A 27913-nucleotide genomic window follows, 5' to 3' on the forward strand; every position below is an offset into this window, starting at 1 on the left:
ATTTGGATGCTAGGATGTAAATGAGTCTTCACCTTTTATGTATACTGTTATTGGTCACATGTCTGTAGTTAAAAACACTGAGTGCAATGCTTATCCATGGAGGATAGAGAGACACTTTGTGTAAAGATCTCTCTATAGTAAGCTGGGTCATCATAGTTTTAAGAAATATGACTGACTCCATGGTTTGGTGACCTAGTATGGAGCTTTTTCCATTCTTCCTGGCAGATGAAGAGCCAGTTATATCACTTCATCCTGTATTCCTTCACTCTGTATTGGTGAGTGTGCTTCTCTTATTTAATCCTCTAATAAACTCTTGAACAGTCTTTCGTGGATTCTCACTTCAGTAAGCCTGATAGCACTCAAGGAAAATTTCCACTTTTAATGTTATGCCCAGATTGTGACCCCCCCAAAGAGACCACCGAAGACCTTGGATGTCCAGAATGCAACAGCAAGGTTTATTCTGCAGATACAAGTCTAGACAGGGACTCATTCCTACACCCAATACAGTGAGGCAGGGAGGAGTGCCTCTCTCTTGGGGGAAGTTAGTTTTTATAGGCAAAACCCATAAAATTTCTTAGAGGGGAGGGGGTTAGTACGGGTCCATCCTTGATTGGTCAAGTTTTTCCCGGGCCTGGGCTTTATCTTATTTTATCTTATCTGTTTGCCCTATCAGGAGTTTTATAACTCATCTCAGGGGTGTGGTCTTGTTATCTCTGGAGAGGGGCATCTCATGGTTAATTGGTTACCATCAGACATCCTGACTCTGTTCTTTTGTTCCTGGGGCTGGTGCCATCATTTCTGGGGACTTGAAACTGGCCTGGCCTAGATCACAGTCCCCAAAGTCGCAACTGGAGACTTTTAGGTACAGAATGCAAAAGTAAGGTGTTTTCTAAGTTTACAAGTCTCCAGGGAGGCTCTTCCAAACCTCTCACTCACAGCAGGGAGGTTGGAAGGAGCGCTCCCCTTTCTTTGTGAGGCTAGTTCTTAAAGGCACAGACCATATAATTTATTTTAACCTGCCTCCCTTTTTAGTCTTTTGGACGAATATCCTGACTCTGTGTTTTCCAAAGTCCCTGTAGCAGATACAGCCACCTGGGGAAAAGGGGTCTAAGTTCTTATCTACACTTAGGAATCCTGGTTTAAGCTTCTCTTTGTCTGTAGGGGATAGAGTGGGGGGTTTTACTGAGGTATCACATTAACAATGGCTTTCTCATAGATGCATACACAGAATCCACCTCCTCTCAAGTTTTTCCCAACTATGTCCTCTAGCTCCTCCCCCAATCCACAAGGTCACATGTCATTAGGGCTGAATTGCATACAGTACCTGGAAAAGAGGCCATATACTCAGAAGGAGGGGATACCTCCTTCCATGATGGAATATCAACAGTCAGCAAACCTGGTGGTGGCCATCCTTTGTAATCAGGCATAGCTGATCACAGGAAGATGCTAATTGTCTGTCTTAAGATAGTGCCAAGCAGCAACAATTAAATAAGAGACAGCTGGGTAGAAACTATGTATAAGATAATGTAATAAATTAACATAGGTACAATCTGTTAAACTAAACCTTAGAGAAAACATACGACACTCTTCATATAATATATGGCATCACCACTATAACCATGCTTATGGATTTTAATTCGAGTATATAGTCGATACTAAGAAACAGCAAAAACAAAACAAAACATCATGGAATTGATGTTCACAGCATCCAGTGTAACACAACTAAGAAATATTTCTTAAAACTATGATGACCCAGCTTACTATAGAGAGATCTTTACACAAAGTGTCTCTCTATCCTCCATGGATAAGCATTGCACTCAGTGTTTTTAACTACAGACATGTGACCAATAACAGTATACATAAAAGGTGAAGACTCATTTACATCCTAGCATCCAAATCTCTAACAGCCCTGGTTAACATACTACTTATCTTTGGGGTATTTTAGAGGCAGCCCTCCCTTAACTAAATTCTACTTTTTGTGAATTACTATCTCCTAAGCATTGGTCAATCTTTTTTTTATCACCAGTTGTACTTTTCTATATTCACAGCTTAGTAGTGGAGTGCTACCCAGTAGGCGACACACATTTACAACCTCCACAAATTAACTACAAATGGATCTTACACGTACATGTCAAAAGCAAGATATTTGAACTTCTAGAAGATATTTGAAACTAGGTCTCTACGAGTTTGGCAATCTGCCTAGGCTTTGGGCAGTTTCTCTAAGGCCCTGATGTACAGAGCAAAACCAGCTCCATCTCTAATATGGGAATATGCTTGGAGAGGTGGTAATGGCCTGGGTCCAGGGCCTTTGGGAAGGTGTTGCTTCAGATTCTCAGACCCCAACACTTTCCAGACAAGAGGCTGTGGTTATCAGTCTCCATGGCACTGTAGATGTTGTTTATAACGGTTTTGAGTTACTCTGTGTGCCTCTGGTGCAACCTTGTCTGATTAGCCTCCTTTTGAATTTGTGTACTTCCTTTTAAAACTGGACCCACTGATTCACATTAACAAGAGACTTGCTGTTGAATTTGGCACCAATCTCCAGTCAATCTGGAATAGGTCTGTCCTTAGATTGGATGCCAAGGCTGGGAACCACTGTGCTGTGCCCCTTCTGCTTCTGCTCACCTGGTCCTGTCACTCAGGCCTCACTAGCCAATCACAGCTTCTAGAGGACCTGCCAGTCAGATGGGAGGGTTCTTCCGGGAGCCAGGCTTACAGGCTCAGCGCTTGTGAGGAAGTCGGAAGTTGCCGCTTGCGCTGCACCTTGGGCTTGATTGTGTGGGGAGCTGGGTCAGCTCGGTAGCCCCACCATGGTGAGCGAGTGGTTGCTCTCCACAGATGGGGAAGAATGGTGGGCCAAGACGAGCGAGGGGCTGCAGTCCCCAGGCAGAGAGGAGTGGCCGGCCATGGTGAGTGAGGGGCCGCTGTCCCCAGGCGGGGAGGAGTGACTGACTGGTAGTTGTGAGTGAGGGGCCGCTGCCCCAGGCGGGGAGGAGTGGCCGGCCATGGTGAGTGAGGGGCCGCTGTCCTTAGACTAGGTGGAGCGGCCTGCTGAGGCACGGGAATCGTTTTGGTGCGTCCTCCCCTGGCTGGGTGGGAACCAGTGGCCAGACACAGAGTTCGGCGTGTTCCTGCCTGGTCCTGCCTGGTCCAGCGTGGTCCTAGGTGGTTCTTGCAACTCCCTGGGCCAGGCTGGCAGCCTCTGAATAACTTCACTCCCTGTGCTGTGTCTGTGCAGAGTATTGGGAGTGGAACTGAGCTTAGAAATATCCTTGTTTGCAGGAGGCTGTGGGAATATACAGCAGGTGACAGCTTGCGTTTGACAGGTGGACCCGCCAGATGTATAACTCTTTGTTGGGGAGTCTCACTAGGGAAAGTCCATGATGGAGCCCCACTAAATAAAATCCACGGGGTGGCCCCATTAGGTAAAGCAGTGGGGTCACTGGCTGTAACTGACTGGTTGTTTTCTGCCTGTAACTCCTCATGTGCCACCACCACCTTACCTCCCTAATAAGAACAGCTGTGGAGTTTTTCCCCACAGCCCTTTGGCAGTGTGTTTTACATGTTTGGGCACACTTACAGTTGTGGATGGTCGGGAAGTTGATTTCTGTTTAAGCTGTATAATTCTGATGTATAGAAGTAATACCAGAAGTAACAGTATTTTCATTCTCAAAGACGGCTAATTTTAGACTTGAGAACAGATTCAATCAGACTAAACTGCCCCTGTAGAAAATACACAAAGACTAATCCAGGTATGACTCAGTTATGTCAGCTCAGTGGTTTGAGAGACAGGCCGTTGGCTGTAACTCCATGTGTCAGCTAACAGCCCTTAGTGGCTATGGGACAAAGTCATACAGTGTCTTTTTAAGGACATTTTCTCTACCAGGGAAGTGCCTGCTCTGTTTCAAAGTCAGTATAGTTTAGTGTTCTTCCAATTATTTTTATCAGTTTAAAAAGTCAGTTATTGGTATCATTTTTAAAATTTATTTTTCTTTAAATGCATTGCTGCTATAATCTCTGTTTCTTTTTACACACACACACACACACACACACACACACACATATATATATATATATATTTGGTTTAAGAATTTCATTCTATTTTTTTCTTGAGTGATATTTATTTGTTTATTTATATTGGTTTAGAGCAGTGGTTCTCAAGCTGTGGGATCTCAGCTCCCTTTTTGGGGATCAAATGACCCTATCAGAGGACTGGCCCAAGACCATTGGAAAACACAAATATTTATATTGCAATTCATAACAGCCAAATTATAGTTATGAAGTAGCAGTCAAAATAATTTTATTGATGGGTAAAGGGGTCACCACATCATGAGGAACTAACTGTATTGATGAGTAACAGCATTAGGAATGTTTAGAAACACTTGTTTTCATCAGTGCCTCATGTAGCTCAGGCTTGCCCTACTTTATATAATTAAGAATTACTTTTGAACTCCTAATCCTGCCTCTGCTGCCCAGTGCTGGAAAGGCAGTCCTGCAACTCCTTCCAGACTGGGTCTTGACTGGTCTGTGGGAAGGAAAAATAGACCAGTGAATGAACATCCTCCAAGTTCTCTAGATTTTATTGTGAACTTACAAATGAAGTGTGACCTGTGTAAGAACTGCATTCACTGAAGAACTGTAAAGCAGGTGTAGTCACAGCACAGTAAGGGAGGGGCAAGAAGGCAGGTGAAAGCTTTCCTGCTTTGACAATAGTTGACATTAGCAATGAGTATTTAGGGAATCAATTTTAGATGATCAATAAATGTTCTGACTGGCCATTTCTTGGGTCCAGAGACCAGACAATCAATAAGCTGGATAAAAAACTGAACTTATCATTAAACCAAATTATTGTAGTTACACCAGTTCGACCTAAATAGAAAAACTGGATAAAAATGAAGTGGCCCTGCCTATCATGACTGTTTTCCAGGTTTAAGATGATAACCTCGAGAGAAATGGCATGAGTAGTACTTGGTGTGCTCTAATACAAATCCCTAGTCTCTGGAGCACATGGCCATAAAGGCTGTTTCAGCTTTTTAAGATTTTTTGGGGGAGGGTGGGGAGGATTATAATTATACTATTTCCACTATCTCTTTCCTGCCTCCAAACCCTTCCATAAACTCTTCTTTGTATTCTAACTCATGGCCTCTTTTTGTTTAAGGACAGTTACTGTTTGAATGTAACCTGTGTTTGGTTGAAGGACCTCCCAGGTATAAAGCAAAGGGTTGGCTGCACTGGACATTTAGTATGTAATGGAATGTGCACACATAGGACCCTGTGCCTTGGAAGAGGAGCAGGAAGTGCTCTGGGCGATTGGAGGGTTTTACTAAACTACAAATTTCCCAGACTAGGGACCTCTCTGTCCATAGGATGGAAAAGCAGAGCTGGGAAGGTCTGTGCTGTCTGCTGAGACCCAGCTGGGTGATCCTAGCTAATGAGGAACTCTGGGAAGGCTTTGCAATCAGGTGTACCAGTGGAAGGTAGCTTGCAGGTCTTTCCAGACTTCTTCTCTGTTTCTGATATAGGGAGCTTTGAGAGAGACCACAGGCCATGTTCATGGTGAGTGTTGGGGCCAGTGACCCCAAACTTGAAGGAGCACTTCTGCTGAGCTGTCAGAGCTGCTGGGACTGGGAGGGACCATTGGGCAGTGGAAGACTTTCCTCTGAGCCTCTCTGAATGTAGATTCCCTGGCAAGGACAGGGCTTTGCCACCATGGCTATGGAAGGTTGTAATGCCATGTACAGTGTGCATACACAGGCATTTCTTTTGGTGTGCAGTGGAAAGATTGGAAAACTAAAGGTCTGGTTTCTAGAAGTAAGTTCTGACCATTGCATTCCATGTTCAGATTCGTCTTATTCATGTTACAAATGGTTGAGCAACTGGTAGAAAGATAGTGATGTGGATCATCCTTCAGCAGTACATGATTAGAATGCTTTTAACTTTCTGCTACCACAAACCATCATGGAGTGACTCAGTAAAGTTCAGTTCCAGGAGACAAAAGGAGTTTCTGATATGTAGAGATTTTCAGATGTGCATGGTGTTGGGCAGGTAGATTGGGCAGATTCCACGTCTTGTGCCATAATCCATGTGGCAGGAAACAGATTTTAATTTATTCTTGGGTTATTTTGGGATTGGGTATCAGTGGGGCTGAGTTTATCAAAAACCACCAGGAGGCATGAGGGACTGCAGAGCCATAGCTGGAGATCACCTCCATTTGCAGAGAGACCTCTAGAGCATGCAGCTTCTCTCTTTGGGAGAAATATCAGTGGCTGGAGGATCAGAAACATAAAGTTTAAGGATCACTTTGAGTTAATTTTGTGAAAGTTGTGAACCTGCATTTATTTAATTTCTGTACACAGAGAATCATAGGTAGTTGGGTAACACTGATCAAGCCTACACTTTTCCTATCTGAGGTTCCTTTGGCATTTTGATTAAAAGTTGACTACATTTTTTCTGCCATTGTTCTTGGCTTTTCTCTCTATCTCCATTATTCTTTCACAAATATTGTACACATTCTTTTTTTTTTTTTTTTTTTTTTTGGTTTTTCGAGACAGGGTTTCTCTGTGTAGCTTTGCGCCTTTCCTGGGACTCACTTGGTAGCCCAGGCTGGCCTCGAACTCACAGAGATCCACCTGGCTCTGCCTCCCGAGTGCTGGGATTAAAGGCGTGCGCCACCACCGCCCGGCTGTACACATTCTTGATTACTGTAGCTTTGTGGTAAGTATAGAAGTCATATTGTGTCAATCTGTGTACTTTTTTTTTCATAATTCCATTGAGCATTCTGAGTATTTTTACTATGAAAGTAGCTTTGGAATCAGCTTTCCTGTTATAAATTGTTGGTCATTGACATTGGATTCTATTTATGTCAATTTATGATGCATATTTACCATACATAACATCTTAATACTGATGCATCATGTTCCCAAGGATCTTTTCTTTCCATCTTTATTTATTTTGGCTTTGTTGTTGTTAATCTATGGAAGACTTTTATTTTATTGGATACAAAGTACTATGGGTCATGGCAGGTGGCTCTGCTCATATTCTTCTTGGTGATGACCTGAGTTCACATACCTACTACTCCAGATACACAACATCTGATACCCTCTTTTTTGTGTGTGTCACCTGTATAAATATGGAAGACATTTTCTCTCACATACAAACACACACACACACACACACACACACACACACACACACACACACACAAACAGCAATAAACTTATTTTCAAAAGTGCTTGTGACTTATAATGCAATTAGAGCAAAACAAGTTGCTTTAGGTGTACACTGTTTCATTAAATATCTGTTTTCTTGCATTTTGTTTTAAAGAGTTTTCCTTTCCTCACTCTGATGCAGACTTACATCCAATCATAAGAAATAAAATGCTATTTAAGTGATCCTAACAGATATCCTTTTCTTTATCATAGGAGAATCAGATCCTTTTTATCTACAAAGTTAAAACGTCATTTTTGGGAAAATGAACTTTCGCCAATTTTTGTATTCAGAAATTTTATTATGTTTTGTGTTCCTTGAGTTTTTGTTGGTTTGGAAACTTTCTGTGGAGAGATGATTTTGTTTTTCTTTTCTTGATCTTAGAGGCTTGCCTCTTCCTATTTCCTGGCATATCTGTTTTGCTATCTTCATGTTTGGTTTTTTTGCTGCTTAAGTGATTGATATGGTTAATACATTGACTTTGAATCTTTAAAGACTCCTCATATATTATTGTCTCTTTTTCCTAATTATCCTCAGCTGCCAACATGACATAGCCTAGAGTCATTTGAGAGAAGTCAATTTAGGGTGTGCCTAGATCAGTATATCAGGTTGTCATGTCTGAGAGAGTTGTGTTGATTGATGATTGATGTGGAAAGGCTCTTCCACTGAGTTGGCAATATCTCTTAGAAAGTGGTCCTGAACTGGACAAGAGAGGTATCTGAGCATGAGACAGTGACAAAGCAAGAGATAAAGCCAAGAAACAATGTTTCCCTATATTTTGCCTTCAGTTATTAGCTGGAGTTTTTATCCTAAGCTCCCAAAATGATGGACTGTGATCTAGGGGTATCAACCAAATAAACCTGTTCATTACCTGAGTTGCTTTTGGTTAAAGAATTTAATCACAACAACAGAGAAGAAATTTAGAACAATGACAAAAAAAAAAAAAAAAAAAAAAGGTACCTCAAAAGTGATTTTGCTGCTGCAAAGGTCCTGGAATGTTGATGTTTGGATAAATGTTGAAGATATCAGAACTTTAGATGGCAAAAAACCATAGATCTTCTATGGTGTGACAACTGTACACACATGGAAAACGTTGTCTCTCTCTCTCTCACACACAAACATACATTCAAAATGAGGATAGACTTGTTTGCAAAACTACTTATGACTTGAAAAGCGATTAGAGCTAAACAAGTTGCTTTAGGTGTATTATACAAAGCATACAATGTTTATTTAAAAATCTGTTATCTTGCATTTGGTTTGGAAACATTTTCATTTCCTCACTCTGATGCAGACTTACATCCTATCTTCACTCATAGGAAGCAAAATGGTTTCTAAGTAATCCTAACAGACATGCTTTTCTTTATCAAAAGAGAATGAGATACTTTCAGTAGTCAAAACTATTTTCTACAATGTGGAAACATCAGAAAGCTTCAAGCAAATCTATCTAATTTTGTTTGAATAGCCCTCCTTACCCTACCCTTTTTCTGTTATTGGCAAAAGAGAGCACACAGAGGGAGTGATAGTCAGTGACTTTTTTTTAATTTGATTTTGGTGAGAATCTTGTAGTTCTTGTCTAAGGGACCATGTTAAATTTGTAGATCTACCTTTGTGTCTCCTTTTATCAGTGGTACCATCTATTTTGTATGATTTTATTAGTTATTGATGTTTCTCTGAAAATGATGGACCTTATTTGTATTCTGAAAAATTACTATATTATGTTATAAGTTCTCTGAATTTTTGTTGATTTGGGGACCTCCTCTGGAGAAACAGTTTTAGTTTTCTCTTCTTAATCTTAGAGGCTTGCTTCTCCTCATTTCTTGGCATATCTTGGTTTTCCAGTTGTTACTATCATCAGTTGTAGCTAGATTTTTCCTGCCTTGCCCACAGTCAGGACAAATCTCTGTCTACTACCAGTCCCACAGCCACTCAGACCCAACCAAGTAAACACAGAGACTTATATTGCTTACAAACTGTATGGCCGTGGCAGGCTTCTTGTTAACTGTTCTTATAGCTTAAATTAATCCATTTCTATAAATCTATACCTTGCCACATGGCTCACTGGCATCTTTACATGCTGCTTGTCATGGCGACGGCTGGCAGTGTCTCCTTCCACCTTCCTGTTCTTTCTTTTCTCCTCTCTGTTAGTCCCGCCTGTACTTCCTGCCTAGCCACTGGTCAATCAGTGTTTTATTTATTGACCAATCAGAGCAATTTGACATACAGACCATCCCACAGCAATCAGTATTTGCATTTTTGCTATTTAAGTTATTGATGTAGTTAATACTTTTTAAAAAAAACTTTCTTATATATTACTGTCTTTGTGTCCTAGTTAGTTTCGGTGTCAACATGTCAGAGCCTACAGTCATCTGATGGAACATCATTTGAGGATGTGCCCCCATCAGAATGGCTGGTTGCTATGTCTTTGAGAGAGTGTGTTTATTGATGACTGATGTGTGAAGGCCCTTCCACTGATAGTGACAATATCCCTAAGAAAGTAGACAGGGCTGTTAATACAGAGTATGATACAATGACCCAAGTAAGAGAGAAAGCCAGGAAACAAAGTTTCCCCATGCTTTTTGCCTTTAGTTGCTTATTGCAGTCTTAGGCAACCAGCCTTAGGCTGCAGGCAGGGCTCAAAGAGAAAGCTACAGTATTGCAAAACTTAGACTTTTTTCCATCTGAGGAGTTAGGAGACATAAACACTCACACTTATTTTCTTGGTGGTTACTTTTATTTATTCTCTCATGTTGGCTCCAAATCTCTTCGTTCTTCACAGCTATATATACCCAATAGAATTTTTCATGTTGAATATAGGAGTTACATTTTAAGGTCACATTCCATTTCTTAAGTAAATGATAAAAGACAGAGTCCTCCCAACAACACGCATGCAATAAATCTCAGCTTCCTAATTGGTGAGCTATAACCTTGCAGCTGTAGCTGCAAAGAAAGAACCTGTCATTTTGTTATCTACATAAAGAGATAATCTTATAAAGGTTTTTAACAGTTACTAAACTCCTTAGGAATCTAAGAGAAATAAGGAAATCATACTACATCTTATATTTCTGAGTGTAATAAACATTTTAAACTAACATTTTTGTGATTAATGAAAATGCTGGGCTTTCTCAGACTTAGAGTGTTTACAGAGAGAGAGCTGTGTCATAAATGCTTTGGTTGGAATTCAGGTTTACCTTAATTCTCTTAATATGAGCTCACTACAGCATCCTCCAAGGCATAGTGACACTAAAATCATTTTAAATCTTAAAATATATTTTTCTGTCTGGTGTGTAACTTTAGAACCTAAAAAAGGAAGCTTGCAACTCTCTCAGGGCTGTGAAGTCAGAGAGGCTGGCACAGCAATTAGATTGCTTTACACCTTTAACCTTGGATCAACAAATTAGACAGCTGACTATTAAGTCCCGGTGAACTAGCCTGCTTTTCCTGGCAATGGTTTTCCTTAAAAAAATCATCAGTAAGGCACCTGGTCTAGTGTAAAGATACTTTGAAGCTTTATGTCAGCTCATAGTATACAATTCTCCTGGAAGCTAGGGAAATAATAAGTATTTCCCTATGTCAACCCAAACTATGATAAAAAGCAGGTCCTAAATATCTCCCAGACTTCATGGAACAATAGGCCTAGTTATGAAACATATCCTAGTATTATTTCTATTCATCAAGATTATACAGCTTAAGGAGAAATCTTCCTGACAATAAACAGATATAAATGCCCAATATGGAATGTTTTTATGAGATAAACACACTATAATATACACAGTGGGGTGTTTCCCACACCATAAACATCATGTCAGACAGCAAAGATACAGCAGAAACAAAAGATATTTTGGAGTCTGTAATCTTGTGCCCTTGCCTAAAATGACATTGATCCATTAGAGATTTTTCTCTTGGTGGACTGACACCTGCTGGACCTCTGGTATGGTCACCAGCAGTTTCTAATTTGAATTTCTATCCTAAGCTCCCATGATGATGGATTGTGATCTGACAGAATCAGCCAAATAAACCCACTCATTACCTGAGATGCTTTATTTAAAGAATTTAATCATAGCACCAGAGAACCAAGTTAGAACAAAAATGGCATACAAAAAGTGATTTTGTTGCTGGGCAGAACCTGGGAATGTTATCTTTTGGAGGAATATGGAAGATATCAGGATGTTGGATGGCAAAAGTGATAGAAAGTTCTACCCAGAGCTTAATAAGCTGCTCGTGTAGGACTTGAGTGTTGAGAGTAATGACAGACAGTAGAGGTCCAGGTCATAGAATTTCAGTGGGAAATTGTAGCTGGAGAGTTTTCTCTCCGGGTGCCGCCAAGCCCCGGCAGTCTGACAGCCTACTTATAAAATAAACACACAGACACTTATATTATTTAAACTGCTTGGCCATTAGCTCAGGCCTATCATTATCTAGCTCTTACTCTTATATTCAGCCCATTTCTATTCATCTATACTTTGCCACGTGGCTCGTGGCTTACTGGTACCTTACATCTTCCTTGTCCTGGTGGCGACTGCAGTCTCCTCTCCTCTGCCTCCCTGTTCTCTCAATTCTCCTCTCTGTTAGTCCCGCCTATACTTCTTGCCTGGCTACTGGCCAATCAGTGTTTTATTTATTAGCCAATCAGAACAACACATTTGCCATACAGAACATCCCACAGCAGGAAATAGACTCCATGATGAATGAAGCTAGAAGTCATTTGTGTGATCTTTTAGTCCCAAACCTTTCCTATTATGTCCATGCACTGAGAAGTTGAATACTGAAGAATTAAAAAATAATGGGCTGATTTTTTAGCTGGAATATTGAATCTCTTAGATGGCTATTACTGATGACTCATTCAGGACTACAATGAAAAGAGCAACAAGTGGGGCAAAAATAAATAAAAATCTGTGGGTTGTAGGGAAAAACATGCCTGTGTAGTTTCGGATGGCAGCCAAGTGGTGAACAGAAGCAGGAATTTTCAGGGAGTTTATCACCATTAAAGAGATGGCCCTTGTTCTACACTGGAAGCCAAACAAGATGCTCTAAGGTTAAGAATCCATCCTTCTACATCTTCAGTTAATGGAAGGGTTAGGCAAAGTGATTCCTAGTCCCAGGAAACAACTTCATACAAAATCTACTGCAACTCTCATCCAAGCATGACAGGGTCCATCACAACTTAGAAGCCAAATTTGGGGGAATCTTTGATCTTGTACTGGTTGTGGAAACAAGAAAGATGCAAAATTTCAGGTCATGGATTCTTAGTCTGTGGTTTCAGTTCAGCATTGTTGCAGGCATCTGTGTTCGGCAGAGTCAGAGCCCCAGTGAGAAGAATGTGATTGTTTATAGCATAATGCTGTGAATATGAAGCCTGGGTTGTATTTTGAGACCATAAGATGTTGAGATAGTCAAGCTCTGAGATACCTGCCACAGAGGGCTGCATATAGGGAGTGAAAGCAACCAAAAAGAGATGTGTGAGAAGTTGCAGGGATAGGGCCATCTAAGCTCTTTGAAACTGAAACCCCATGTGTCTGACAGAGAACTACAGGATTTGTTGTTTACCCTCCTGGGTTTCAATCTTGCCTTAGTTCAGTCTTCCCTCACTATGTCCCCATTCCTCTCTTTGAAGATGTAAATTTGTATTCTGTGCCATTGTATGTTGTAAAGATATAACTTGTTTTCTGATTTTACAAGATGTCCCAGTCAAGCAATTGTCTCGAATGTCAGAAGAGATTTTGTACATTTGAACAGTGTAGAGGTTGTTGCAGACTATGAGGATCATTGAAGTTAGGCTTAATGCATTTTCATCATGGGATGACCATGAGCCTGTAGTGACCTGGGGCAGAAAGTAGTCGGCTGTGTGAAAAACCTCCCAGATAGGTCATGTATTTGAACATGTGTCTCTCCTTGGTGGCCCTCTTTGTGGATATTTGTGCTTTACTTAGGAGGAGCCTTTCTGGATGAAATTCCTCATTGGGGATGGGAGATGAGTATCTAATAGCCTCAACCCGTTTCTTGTTCTTTGTGTCTACTGTGTTGTCATTGAAGCTGATCAGCCAACTTCCTTCTTTGCTGTCATGACTTCACCACCGTTATAAATCTGTCCCTAAATCAGATAAGATACAGTTGAAGCAATTGCTGTTTAATGCTAACCATTTTGCTAGCCTGCTGGGTTTTTGTTGTTGTTGTTGTTTTTATTATTTTACTGTTTTTGTTTTTGAAGACAGGGTTTGTCTGTGTAACCTGGGCTGTCTTTCAAGTATCTCTGTAGACTAGAATGGCTTCATACTCAGAGATCCACTTGATTTTGGCTCCCAAGTGCTGGGATTAAAGGTGGGCCAAAATTACTGGGTTTTGTTTTGCTTCTATATTATTGGGTGATGAGCCTGAAATGTAGGCTTTTATACATGTCAAGTATGTGTGTTGTGCTGAGCTTCACCAACATCTTTAATTTTGAAATTTGGCAGAGGGTATCATTCTTTTTTTTTCCCAGGATGGCATGTATTCATGATACTAATACTGCCTGAACCTTCTGAGTTATTGGATTGCAGGTATGTGACATTCTTCCTGCCTGTTGTGTTTGCTTTGAATTTTTTAAATGAATGTGAGTCTTTTATCTGTATGCATGAATATGCACCACATGGGTGCCTGGTTGTCACAGAAGTCCAAAGACAATTTTTTTTAATTAAGAAAAATTTTCTATTCATTTTACATATCAATCAAAGATTTCTGTCTTCTCTCCTCCCACCTCTCAACTTCCCCTTCCCAACTCATTCCCTCACAAGAAGGCAAGGCCTCCCATGGAGAGGCACATCCAGTAGAGGCAAATTCAAGCCCCTCCCCCTGCCTCAAGGCTGCAGTAGGTCTCCCATTATAGGTAGTGGGTTCCAAATGGCCCACTTATGCACCAGGAATGGATTAGGGCCCCCCCAAGCAGATCAAGCTACACAACTGTCTCACCATATAGAGAGCCTAGGCCAGTCCCATGCAGACTCCACAGCCATTTATCCAACTTTCAGGAGTTCCCACTAATTTGCTTTGGTCATCTCTACTGGTTTCCCCATCATGGTCTTGATACACTTGCTCATAGAATCCCTCTTCTCTCTCTTTGATTGGACTCCTGGAGCTCTGCCTGGTGTTTGGCTGTGGATCTCTGCATCTACTTCCATCAGTCACTGGAGAAAAATTCTGTGATGACAGTTAGGGTATTCACTGATCTGCTCACTGGGGTAAGCCAGTTCAGTTCAGGTACCCTCTCCACTCTTTCTAGTAGTCCAAGCTAGGATCACCCTTGGGGAATCTTGGGAACTTCCCTAGCACCTGGTTTCTCTCTATCCCTATGATGTCTCCCTTTATCTTGATATCTCTTTTATTGCTTTCCCACTCCATTCCTGTTGCAGCTCAACGATTCTGTTCCCTTATGTTCTCATTCCCTATCCCCTAACCTCCATTGCCCTACCTCACCTTCCCCATTTACTCATGGAGATTTTATCTATTTTCCCTTCCCAGAGTGATCCATGCATCACTCCTTGGGTCTTCCTTATTAGCTGGCTTCTCTGGAGTTATGGGTTGTAGCCTAGTTATCCTTTGCTTTACATCTAGTATCCACTTATGAGTGAGTATATACCATGTTTGTCCATCTGCATCTGGGTTACCTCACTCAGTGTGATACTTTCTAGTTCCATCCATTTGCCTGCAAATTTTATGATGTCATTGTTTTTCTCTGATGAGTAGTACTCTATTGTGTATATGTACCACATTTTCTTAATCCATTCTTCAGTTGAGGGGCATTTAGGTTGTTTCCAGGTTCTGGCTATTATGAATAATGCTGCTGTGAACATGGTTGAACATGTGTCCTTGTGGTATGATTGAGCATTCCTTGGGTATATGCCCAAGAGTGGTATTGTAGCAGGAAACTTAAAGAGTCTTTATTAATAAAACAAACCCAGAGCCAAGTATTGGGATGCACACTGGAAGATCAGAGAACCAGAACAAGCCACAGCTACCTCACCTCGCCGGATCCTCAGCTGGTCTTGTTTCCTCAGACTGGAGGCCTCTGAGTCCTCATCCAGAATGGGTCTCAGCTGAATTGCTGCTCAAAAGCCTGAATGCCTAACCAGGCCAAATGCTTAACCAGGCCAAATGCTTCTTGTTCCTGGTCCTCAAGCTTTATATACCTTTCTGCCTTCTACCATCACTCCCTGGGATTAAAGGCTCACTTTCTGGGATTAAAGGCGTGAGTCACCATGCTTGGCTATATCCTTGAACACATGGATTTCTGCCTAACTCTGCCTCCCTAGTGCTGGGATTAAAGGCGTGTGCTACCACTGCCTATCCTCTATGTTTAATATTGTGGCTGTTCTGTCTCTGACCCTAGATAAGTTTATTAGGGTGCACGATATTTTGGGGAACACAGTACCACCACAGTGGTATAGCTGGGTCTTGAGGAAGATTGATTCCCAATTTTCCAAGAAACTTCCATACTGATTTCCAAAGTGGCTGTATAAGTTTGCACTCCCAAAAACAGTGGAGGAGTGTTCCTCTTGCTCCACGTTCTCTCTATCATAAGCTGTCTTCAGTGCTTTTGATCTTAGCCATTCTGACAGGTGTAAGATGGTATCTCAGAGTCATTTTGATTTGCATTTCCCTGATGACTAAGGATGTTGAGCAATTCCTTTAGTGTCTTTAGGCTATTTGAGATTCTTCTGTTGAGAATTCTCTGTTTAGCTCTGTAGCCCATTTTTTAATTGCATCGTTCATTATTTTGATGTCTAGTTTCTTGAGCAAAGACAATTCTTGATAGAAATTTAGAGGAGAGAGAAACAGAAAACACAGGATAGCCTCAGGAGGGCCTGGATCCTAATCTATTGGACCTCAACTGTCTCTGCCAAAGGGCTTTTAAAGGAATGCCAAAGGTGTAGACAATTCTGGAACATGAATATAGAACTGGAGTGAATGTATAACTCTTTGTAGGAAGTTCATTAAAACCTTTTGAGTTCTTTCTATCTTTTTTGTTTATTTGAAGAATCTTTGCAGGGGATACAGTTTCTTAATATGTACTTCTGGCTGTGTTGGAACTGATTACATAAATGAGGCTAGCATTCAACTCAGAGGCAGACTCACCTGCCTCTGCCTTCAGAGTACTGGTATTAAAGGCATGAGCCAGTACACCCAGCTTGCCCATCTTTTTTTTTTTTTTTTTGTAAGTAATTGTTGGTACAATTTCTTTGATGTGTACTCAGTACTATTTATCTGTTTGCTTATTTCTCTATTTGTATTAATAGGCATTTCTCTAACAAGGTGATACCCATTTAAAAGTGCAGAAATGACAGAGGTGACCCTCCCATTCAATTTCCTTTTAACGTGACTTGGTGATTACATTAGAACTTCTGTGTCACGGAATAATTGTAAGATGCAGAAGAACTATATTTTCAAAGAAGTATACATTTACAATGTTGTCAGTATCATTTTCGTTTGTACATATGTGTTGTAGCCCACCTAGGTTTCCTAGTGGCATTACCCAGCAGGACTGCATAAGAGGATGATTGGACCACAGGCCTGAGTACCATGTGTCTGAGATGGTCTGCACTTGGCTGTGCTGGGGGGAGGTCTTTTGCTCCATCCCTTGGCATTCCTTTAAAAGCCCTTTGGCAGAGACAGTTGGAGCCCATTAGATTAGGATCCAGGCCCTCCTGAAGGTATCCTGTATTTTCTGTTTCTCTCCCCTCTAAGTTTCTGTCAAGAGTACCCTGAGGAAAAATGGGGGTGGGATGCTCTCCCACATATGTATACTATATTTTAGAATGCAGTGACCTATGACGATGTGCATGTTGACTTCACTTGGGAAGAGTGGGCTTTGCTGGATCCTTCCCAGAAGCGTCTCTACAAAGATGTGATGTTGGAGACCTACGGGAACCTCACTGCTATAGGTAAGACTGAATTTTCCTTCACATTTTAAAATAAAGGGGTGATGTTTCTTGGTTATTGATACTCTTCTGTAATTATGATTGAAAGTGAGGAAGGATGATGTGAATAAAATAGTCATGGTTCCAAGATTTACTGAAGATAATAACTTAAACTTTGCACAATTTCCAATAATATACATTTTCTGGTATATATTTTAGGTTACAAATGGAAAGATCATCATATTGAAGAACATTGTGAAAGTTCTAGAAGACATGGAAGGTAATTTTCATATGCAAGCTAATACAAATGTGCCTCAGGAGAAATTTTAAGGTGTCTGGAGGTTTAAAGAAAGCAACATTATAAATAAGTACAGCTTAAAGTGCATTGATAATTATTAAATTCTCACAGAACCATATACCTCAATGTCAAGTAAGTAAATTGTGTTTGCAATGCATTATTTTAAGAAAGGAGACAAAGAAACAATGCCATAACAGATATCACCATTTGAATCATAGCCTCATGAGAATTCTGTAGAATTCTCAATCCATTTATTTTCATATCACTCATATTACAAACGATATGCATATTCAATAGGTGATAAGTATATGTTCAAAACCTTCTAATAAGCAAATAGTCTATAGTAAAGATTGTGTTACTCATATACTTGTTGTGACTTTGTAAAGTTTAATCAGAGGAGGGGTAGTTAGAGTCAAGAGCCCAGTGGTAATCATTGTGGAGAAAACCTTTCTATATATCATCTGTCTTTGAGGAACAAAAAGTCAAACTGTGTGAATGTAATGTGAACACTTTTTATTTGTTATTCTTTCCTGTATCCAAGCCATATGAACATAGGGATATCAAAAGAAACAACAAACCCCTCTCCCTCTCAGAACAATTAGAAGATATGTAGTAGACCCACTTTGAATAGCCTTGTTGAATATGATTCAAGTTTACAAGTAATTGCTTTTCCAGCTACAATGGAAATACATCAACAATCTCACACTGCAGAAAAGTCCTATGAGTACTAGGGATATGTAAATACTTCTGTTTGTCCTGGCTTACTTTGCAAATGTAGTATGACTCATACTATAGGAAAATTTATGAATGTAATATGTGTGGTAAAGCTCTGAGTTTTTCCAGTTCTGTTCAAATATATAAAATTCTCATATAAAAAAATAGTTATAAATGCAAGTCATGTAATAAAAGCTCTTACCATCACAGGTATATTCAAAGATGCAAAATAACCCTTAATGAAGGGGAACATCAAGAGTGTAAACAAAGTGATAAAAACTTAAGATCTGGTTCCTCTTTACAATGAGACCAAATTTGTAAAATTAATTCATACATATATATTCAACAGTGTAACATATGTGATAAAGCTTTTGCATGTGCCAATTATCATTGCAGGCATGAAAGAAGTCATACTGGAGAGAAACCATCTGAATATGCTCAAAGTGTTAATTCCTATGCATATCATAGTCATCTTCAAAGGCATGAAAGAATCCATACTCGAGAGAAACCCTATGGATGTAATCAATGTGGTAAAACCTTTTCACAACACTGGTATCTCCAAATACATAAAAGAGCACATACTGGAGAGAAACCCTATGAATGTAATCAGTGTGGGAAAGCCTTTGCATGCAACAGTAGTCTCCAAAAACATAAAAGAACACATACTGGAGAGAAACCCTATGAATGTAATCAATGTGGTAAAGCCTTTGTATGTCACAATTATCTCCAAATCCATAAAAGAAAACATACTGGAGAGAAACCCTATGAATGTAACCAATGTGGTAAAGCCTTTACACGTCACTCTATTCTCCAAATCCATAAAAGAACACATACTGGAGAGAAACCCTATGAATGTAACCAATGTGGGAAAGCCTTTGCATATCACAATTATCTACAAATCCATAAAAGAACACATACTGGCGAGAAACCTTATGAATGTAATCAATGTGGGAAAGCCTTTCCAGGTCCCAGTCATCTTCAAATGCATGAAAAAACACATACTGGTGAGAAACCCTATGGATGTAATCAATGTGGGAAAGCCTTTGCATCAAACAGTAGTCTCCAAATCCATAAAAGAACACATACTGGTGAGAAACCCTATGAATGCAATCAATGTGGTAAAGCCTTTGCACGTCATAGTTATCTCCAAATCCATAAAAGAACACATACTGGTGAAAAACCCTATGAGTGTAATCAATGTGGTAAAGCCTTTGCATGTACTGTTACTCTCCGAAAACATAAAAGAACACATACTGGAGAGAAACCCTATGAATGTAATCAGTGTGGTAAAGCCTTTGCACAGCAAAGTCATCTTCAAAGACATAAAAGCACACATACTGGAGAGAAACCCTATGAATGTAATCAGTGTGGTATAGCCTTTTCACAACCCGCATATCTTCAAATACATAAAAGAACACATACTGGCGAGAAACCCTATGAATGTAATCAATGTGGAAAAGCCTTTGCATGTCACAGGAGTCTCCAAATCCATCAAAGAACACATACTGGTGAGAAACCATATAAATGTAATCAATGTGGTAAAGCCTTTGCATATCACAATTATCTCCAAATCCATAAAAGAACACATACTGGAGAGAAACCTTATGAATGTAATCAGTGTGGTAAAGCCTTTGCACAACAAGGTCATCTTCAGAGGCATACTAGAACACACAATGGTGGGACCTCTTCCCCTTTCCCTGGTTTTGGGACACCCCTCTCCCATCTGCCAGGACTGTGGACCTGGGAATTTCAGATGTACACCTAAAAGAAAAGTGTACACCCCCTAAAATTCCTTAACTCCATTTTCTGCCCATTACTGTACATTTTTTCTAGCAGATTTCTGATCAGTTAAAGGCTACAGACTGCTCCAACTGCTGCCTGCATGTTCCTGGTCCCAGAGGGTCCTATAAAGCCTGGACAACAAATGAAGCAGTCTGCTCTATCTGGACTTGGTCAATATTCCAGTCTTTAGTGTTCCCAAGAATAGCCCAATGTCAGCAGGAAGTATCATGGATGATTTCAACATCCCTTGTCACTCATTTGTTATCAACAAAAAGGCTGAGATGTTAAGTTCTTTACCCAGGATATGTAACTGAGGTGCTTATTCATCACATCAAAGCTTGACCTGGCTACCAGGTTCTCCCAACTTCCCTCAGTCCCTACTTGCTACAGGGTATGGTTGAACATAACCTACCCTCTACATTGAACTCTCTACTCCAGGGGTTAGATTGCCCTTAAAAATGTTCTATTACTTATTGTATAAATTTTGCCCATGATCCTGATATGTATATTTTAATGGCTCCATATGTACTTTTGTCAGTTAATCTGGTATGAGGATCCTGCTGTGTGTATATTTAAACAGGTTGCTACTGTCCTCTCAAAGTTAAAATGGTTTATTAATTGCTTTGATTACAATTTTGAAATCTATGTCAGCTTCTGTTACAGGTTTGGTTCAGCAGGTGCACACTGCTAACCAGGTGAACTCTTTAGAAATGTATCATTAACATTGGTTATTCAGGAAAGGATTGACGAAGGATTAACAGGTAGAGCTAATGCTTTAGAAGAAACCATTTTTTACATGGGAACTCAGATCCAAAATATTAAGAAATGCTTAACCTTATGTCATGCTAACTATAAATGGATTTGTGTTATTCCTCTGCCTTACAGTAGATCAGAGATGTCCTGGGAGCAAGTACAGCTCACCTATAAGATGTTTGAAATAGTTGTCAGCTATTAATAATCAATATGGATATTCTTCATTCTCAGATTAGTGTTATTAGTCATTCTAGGCTACAGATATCCTCTGCAAAAGAGGTGGCTAGTTAGTTCACTAATTCAGTCAAAAATTTTGTTCAAAATAACTCTTTATGGAGTTTTATTAGTTTGGGAATCATTGGAGGATTAATTATTCTACTTCTATTCCTTCTTCCAGTCATCTTCAGATGTTTAAGATCCACAGTATGCTCTGCCCAAAGTGAGATTCACACACTTCATTTAATCAACACAAAAGGAAGAGATGACCTTGTCCATGTTTGAGGAACAGCAGGTGTCAATTGACTTCAGAGTGTCAGCACACCAGGAGGAAAGTCTCTGATGGGTGAATTTTGGTAGGCAAGTCCCTGAGACCCCAGACCCCAGACCCCAGAGTGTCTTTTGCTTCTGCTGTGCCTTTACATGTTTGCCCCTGCCATCTTCCTTTGCTATCTGTCATGGTGTGAATGAGTGTGGGAAGATTCCCACTGCCTGTAATGTAGTGTATTTATCTCATGAAACATCCCATTCTACGGGGCATTTTAAAAAATTTTTCTTTATTTAGAAATTTTTTCATTTTACATACTAACCACAGGTGCCCCTCCATCCCCTTCTCCCACTCTCCCACACCTCCCTCTACCCCACCCTCATCCAATCCTCATAGGGGTAAGGCCTCCCTTGGGTAATCAACATAGGCTGGCATACCAACTTGGGGCAGGACCAAGCCCCTCCCCCATGAATCAAGGCTGAGCAAGGCATCCCACCATAGGGAATTAGCTCTAAAAAGCCTGTTCATGTACCTGGGATAAGTCCTGATCCTACTGCCAGGGGCCCCACAAACAGATGAAGCCACACACCTGTCACCCACATGCAGAGGGCCTAGTTCAGTCCCATGCAGGTTCCCCAGCTGTCAGTCCAGAGTCCATGAGCTCCCATTAGCTTGGGTCTGTTGTCTTTGTGGTTTTTACCATCATGATCTTGACTCCCCCCTTGCTCCTATAATTCCCCCTCTCTTCAGCTGAACTCCAGGAGCTCAGCCAAGTGCGTGGCTGTGGGTCTCTTCATCTGCTTCTATCAGTCACTGGATGTAGGTTCTATGATGACAATTAGGGTAGTTGTAGCTAGAGTTTTCCTGCCTTGCCCACAGTCAGGACAAATCTTTGTCACCTGCCAGTTCCACAGCCGCTCTGACCCAACCAAGTAAACACAGGGACTTATATTGCTTATAAACTGTATGGCCATGGCAGGCTTCTTGCTAACTGTTCTTATAGCTTAAATTAATCCATTTCCATAAATCTATACCTTGCCACGTGGCTGGTGGCTTACCGGTGTCTTCACATGCTGCTGGTCATGGTGGTGGCTGGCAGTGTCTCTCTGCCTCAGCCTTCTGCTTCCCAGAATTCTCCTCTCTCCTTGTCCCACCTACTTCCTGCCTGGCCGCTGGCCAATCAGTGTTTTATTTATTGACCAATCAGAGCAATTTGACATACAGACCATCCCACAGTAGGTAGTCACCAATCTGACTACAGGAAAGGCTAGTTCAGGTACCCTCTCCACCTTTGCTAGGAATCTTAGTTGGGGTCAACCTTGTGGGTTCCCGGGGATTGCCCTAGCACCAGGATTCTCCCTAACCCCATAATGGCTCCCTTTGTCAAGATATCTTTCATTGCTCTTGATCTCCATCCTTCCCCCAACATAGCCATCTCAATCCCTCATGTTCCCACTCCTCATCTTCTCCCCTTATTCCCCCTCCCAGTTTACCCAGGAGGTCTTAACCATTTTCCCTTCCTGGGGAGATTGATGCATGACCCTTTTAGGGTCTTCTGCCTATCTTTTCTGGGTTTGTGGATCATAGCCTAGTTATCCTTTGATTTGAATCTAATATCTACTTATAAGTGAGTACATACCATATTTGTCTTTCTGAGTCTGGGTTACCTCATTCAGGATGATTTTTTTCTAGTTCCATTTATTTGCCTCCAAATTTCTTGATATCATTGTTTTTAACAGCTGAGTAATGCTCCATTGTGTAAATGTACCACATTTTCTTGACCCATTCTTTGGTTGATGGGCATCTAGGTTGTTTTCAGGTTCTGGCTCTTAAAAATAATGCTGCTATGAACATAGTTAATCCAGTGTCCTTGTGGTATACTTGAGCATCTTTTGGGTATATGCCCAAGAGGAGTATTGCTGGGTCATTAGGTAGGTTGATTCCCAATTTTCTAAGTAACTGCCATATTGATTTCCAGAGTGACTGTACAAGATTACACTCCTACCAGCAGTGGAGGAATGTTCCTTTTTCTCCACATCCTCTCCAACATAAGGTGTCATCATTGTTTTTTATCTTAGCCATTCTGACAGGCATAATTTGGTATCTCCTGATATCTCCAAGGAAGGGGTGTTGGATTTTGTCAAAGGCATTTTCAACATTTAATGAGATGACCATGTGGTTTTTTCAGTTTGTTTATTTGTTGGATTGAATGTGCATATTTTCATATGTTGAACCATCCCTGCATCTCTGGGATGAAGCCTACTTGATCATGGTGGATGATATTTTGATGTGTTCTTGGATTTCATTTGCCAGTATTTTATTTAGTGTTTTTGCATCAATGTTCATGAGGGAGATTGTTCTGAAATTCTCTTTCTTAGTTGTGTCTGTGTAGTTTGAGTGTCAGGGTATCTGTAGCCTCATAAAAAGAGTTTAGCAATGTTCCTTCTGTTTATATTTGTGGAACAGTTTGAGGAGTATTGATATTACTTCTTCTTTGAAATTCTGGTAGAATTTTATGTTGAAACCATCTGATCCTGGGCTTTTTTTTTTTCTTTTCTCCTTTTTTTTTTGTTTTTTTGTTTGGGAGACTTTTAATGATTGCTTCTATTAGCATCCTTAGAGGTTATAGGTCTATTTAAATTATCTGTCTGATATTGATTTAATTTTGGTATGTGGTACCTTTCAGGAAAATTGTCCATTTCTTTTAGATTTTCCAATTTTGTAGAGTACAGGTTTTTGAAGTATAACCTAATGATTCTCTGGATTTCCACAGTGTGTGTTGTTACATTCTCCTTTTCATTTCTGATTTGGATATTCTTTATCTGTCTTTTGGTTAGTTTGGATAAGTGTTTGTTTATCAAAGAACCAACTCTTCATTTCACTGATTTTTGCTATTATTCTCTGTTTCTATTTTATTGATTTCAGCCCTCAGTTTGATTATTTCCAGACATCTACTCCTGGGTGAATTTGCTTCTTTTTGTTCTAGAGCTTTCAAATTTTTTCCAAATTCTTTATGTAGGCACATAGTGCTATAAACTTTCCTCTTAGCATTACTTTCATAGCATCCCTTAAGTTTGGATATGTCATGGATTCATTTTCATTGAATTCTAGGAAGTCTTTAATTTCTTTCTCTACCCAGTGGTAATTCAGTTGAGAGTTGTTCAGTGTCTATGAGTTTGTGGGCTTTCTGTAGTTTGTGTGGTTGTTGAACTCTAACTTTTACCCATAGTGATCCAATAAGATACATGGAGTAATTCCACTTTTTTGTATCTGTAAGATTTGCTTGGTGACTGAATGTGTGGTCAATTTTAGAGAAGGTTCCATGAGGTGCTGAGAATAAGGTATATTCTTTTGTGTTTGGTTGAAATGTTCTATAGATGTCTCTTAGGTCCATTTGAGTCATACCATTAGTTAGTTCCCTTATTTCTCTGTTAAGTTTTGGTCTAGCAGACTTGTCCATTGGTGAGAGTGAAGTGTTGAAGACTTTTAATGTGTGATGTTTGTTGTGTGATTTAAGCTTTAGTAATGTTTCTTTTACAAATGTAGGTGCCCTTGTGTTTGGGACATAGATGTTCAGAATTGAGACTTCATCTTGATGGATTTTTCCTGTGATGAATACAAAATGTTCTTCTCTATCTCTTTATTAATTTTAGTTTGAAATCTATTTTATTAGATATTAGGGTAGCTATACCACATTTCTTAGGTCCGTTTGGTTGGAAAATCTTTTCCTAACCCTTAACTCTGAGGTAATGTCTGTTTTTGAGGTTGAGGTCTGTTTCTTGTATGCAGCAGAAGGATGGATCCTGTTTTTGTACCCATGCTGTTAGCCTGTGTCTTTTTATAAGCAAATTGAGTTCATTGATATTAAGAGGTATTAATGGCCACTGATTGTTAATTCTTGTTATATTTGGTTTTGGTGGTGATGCTGTATTTTGTAGTGTGTGTGTGTGTGTGCGCGCGCGCGCGCGCGCGTGCGTGCTTCCCTTCTTTGGGATTTGCTGGTGTGAGGTTATCTTTTGCCTGTGTTTTTGTGGGTGCAGCTAACTTCCTTGAGTTGAAGTTTTCCTTCTAGCGGTTTTTGTAGGGCTAGATTTTTGGAAAGGTATTGTTTAAATCTGGTTATGTCATAGAATATCTTGTTTTCTCCATCTATGGTGAGTGAAAGCTTTGCTGGGTATATTAGTTTGGATGGCATCCATGGTATCTTAGTGCCTGTAGGACCTTCTGGCTTCCAGAGTTTCCATTAAGAAGTCTGGTGTAATTCTGATTGATCTGTCTTTTTACATTACTTGGCCTTTTTCCTTTGCAGCTCTTATTATTCTTTCTTTATTCTGTATGTTTAGTATTTTATTATGTGGCAAGGGGACTTTTTTTTTTTTTTTTTTGTCCAGTCTATTTGATGACCTGTAAGCTTCTTGTGCCTTCATAGGCATGTCTTTCTTTAGGTTAGGAAAGTTTTCTTCTATGATTTTTGTTGAATATATTTTCTGTGCCTTTGAGCTGGAATTTTCCTTCTTCTATCCCTGTTATTCTTAGGTTTGATCTTTTCATGGTGTTACAGATTTCCTGGATGTTTTGTGTTAAAAATTTGCTGGATTTAACATTTTTTTTTTGATGAATTTCCTCTGTTGTATCCTCAGTGTCTGAGATTCTCTCTTCCATCTCTTGTATTCTGTTGGTTATGCTTGCATCTGTAGTTCCTCTTCATTTACTCAGATTTCCCTTTTCCAGAATCCCCTCAGTTTGTGTTTTCTTTATTTCCTGTATTTCAAAATTCAGGTCTTGAACTGTTTCCTTCACCTGTTTGATTGTTTTATCTTGGCTTTCTTTAAGGGATTGATTGATTCCATCAAATTTTTTTGTTTGTACTTTCCTCTATTTCTTTAAGGGAAATTTTCATTTCCTCTTTAAGGGCCTCTATCATCTTCATGAAGTTATTTTTAAGGTTGTTTTCTTCTGCTTCATCTGAGTTGGGATGTTCAGGTCTTTCAGTTGTAGAACCACTACTTTCTGTTGGTGCCATATTGCTCTTTATGCTGTTGAATGTATTCTTATACTGCTGTCTACCCATTTCTTCCTCCAATCCATACAGGTGGAGCCTGTGTCTCTGGGAGTCCCTCTTCCTCCAATCGGTGCAGGTGGGGCCTGTGGGTCCAGTGGTTGCTCTTCCAGTTGGTGAAGGTGGGGCCTATTTTCCAGTGGTCACTGATGCCATGGGAGAAGGTTGCTGAGGGGGTGGGGAAGGATGCTGCTGCTTGGTCTTTGGGGCTGGAATTGGTGGAGGAGGGGCACAGTCCAGCCAGCAACTCAGGGACTCACAGCTTCTCAGTCATCTCTGGTGCCACAGGGGATCTCTACTGGGCATTTTAACCTGTGGATTATTATGAAGATGATTCCTTTCCTAAGCTCTACTATCTAATTGATAATAATATTAGTTTATTCAGTTTTGATGAATAAAAATAGATACAAGGAAATATAACACAGCTAGGGCTTATGAGTTTCCCCTAAGGAGCTATATAGATCACAGTTTAGGTTAATGACTAAGGAAAACAATTGAGCCCCCAGGAGCCAGGCAGACTGTAATTCTTTTAATGCTGAATAATGCAGTCACAGGTTGCTGGGTGCATCATAAGGCTGAAATAATGCCTTAAAATAACTTCAGGTTAGCTCCGATGTTTTGATAATAACTTTGAGATGACAGACTTCAGAAAACAATCAAAAATTCACAAGAACACATAGCTGAGTTATAGATTCATTAGTTTAGGGTCAAAAATACAAAGCAGCCCAATTGTTACTAGCTGACATACTTTTCTTGCTAGGTTTGGTTGGTGATCAAAGGTGATAATTACTTCTTTGTTCCCCCATTTTCCCTTATTTGCCTGATATAAGAAACTATTGATGAGTGGGTATGCATGACAAAGATTCAAAGTAGAGCTGACTGATTCTTTTTCATATATATAAGTTTAGGTTTGTGATTCCTTTAAGATTCCTTATATGATTACCTTTGAAGATAAGTAATAAAGTAATTGGCCCTTTCTTTGTAACTGCAAAACTGCAGCCTGCCAGTAAAAAAAACCTGACTGAGAAAAATATCTTGCTTGCCTACATAATTAATCTATACCAAGTTGCTTGGCTATGAATGTATGTGGTTTCTTTTGATAATTTCTTTTTCATCTGTTATATGTTTAATATGTACATTTTTAATCATGTAAGGGATATAGAAAACATGCTGTTTTATACTGTTTGTTTGATATTCATTGTAATCATTCACTTGAAAAACAGAATGTAACCACAGTGTAATTTTTATATTGTGTGGATGATTTTGTTGGAGTATATAAGGTGTAAGAAAAAGAATAGAGTCAAAATGGACTAGAAGGAAAACATCAAGAGAGAGTTAAAATGAGTTAGAAGGAAAACAAGAATGAGAGAGTTAAAATGAGTTAGAAAGAAAACATCATGAATGAGATTTAGAAGGAACTAGAAGAGAAACACCAGGAATAAAGAGAGAGTTAGATGGAATACATCTGGAAAGAGAGAAGGAAATCACCAGGAAAAGAAAGAATAGAGAATGCAAAAGAATAAAGAAAAGATCTGAAGGAAACCATCAAGAGAGAATTTGTCTTTTTCCTTAACCCCAGAAGTCATAGTATGCGCCAACTCTGTAGATTTCCCTTTGAGCCCTGTACTACTGGAGGCTGGTACTCGTGCAGCAATACTTTTACACATCACAGTCATCTCCAAATGCATAAAAAAACACATACTGGCAAGAAACCCCATGAATGTAATCAA

The 27913-nt window shown here is 39.9% G+C and overlaps 1 protein-coding gene across 5 annotated transcripts; it reads left to right on the plus strand.

Annotated features, from left to right (window-relative positions):
- Positions 1-2698: 2698 nt before the first annotated feature.
- LOC114683520 (zinc finger protein 431-like) lies at positions 2699-27080 on the plus strand. 5 transcript variants are annotated; one of them, XR_005093142.1, is made up of 6 exons: positions 2699-2909; positions 16991-17117; positions 17313-17373; positions 18502-19613; positions 21038-21212; positions 26217-27080. XR_005093142.1 is itself a non-coding variant. In XM_037211933.1 (5 exons), exons 1-5 carry the CDS (start codon positions 2811-2813, stop codon positions 21139-21141), a joined length of 1503 nt encoding a protein of 500 aa, XP_037067828.1. In that variant the 5' UTR covers positions 2699-2810; the 3' UTR covers positions 21142-21595. The 5 variants fall into 5 exon arrangements, 4 of the variants coding, with proteins under 4 accessions (XP_037067828.1, XP_028713680.1, XP_028713678.1 ...); XM_037211933.1 differs by lacking the exon at positions 26217-27080 and having other exon boundaries at positions 21038-21595; XM_028857847.2 differs by lacking the exon at positions 26217-27080 and having other exon boundaries at positions 18502-18635; positions 21038-21595.
- The last annotated feature ends 833 nt before the right edge of the window (positions 27081-27913 follow it).

This window comes from Peromyscus leucopus, chromosome 18 (genome assembly GCF_004664715.2).
Source record: "Peromyscus leucopus breed LL Stock chromosome 18, UCI_PerLeu_2.1, whole genome shotgun sequence".
Classification (NCBI taxonomy): Eukaryota; Metazoa; Chordata; class Mammalia; order Rodentia; family Cricetidae; genus Peromyscus; species Peromyscus leucopus.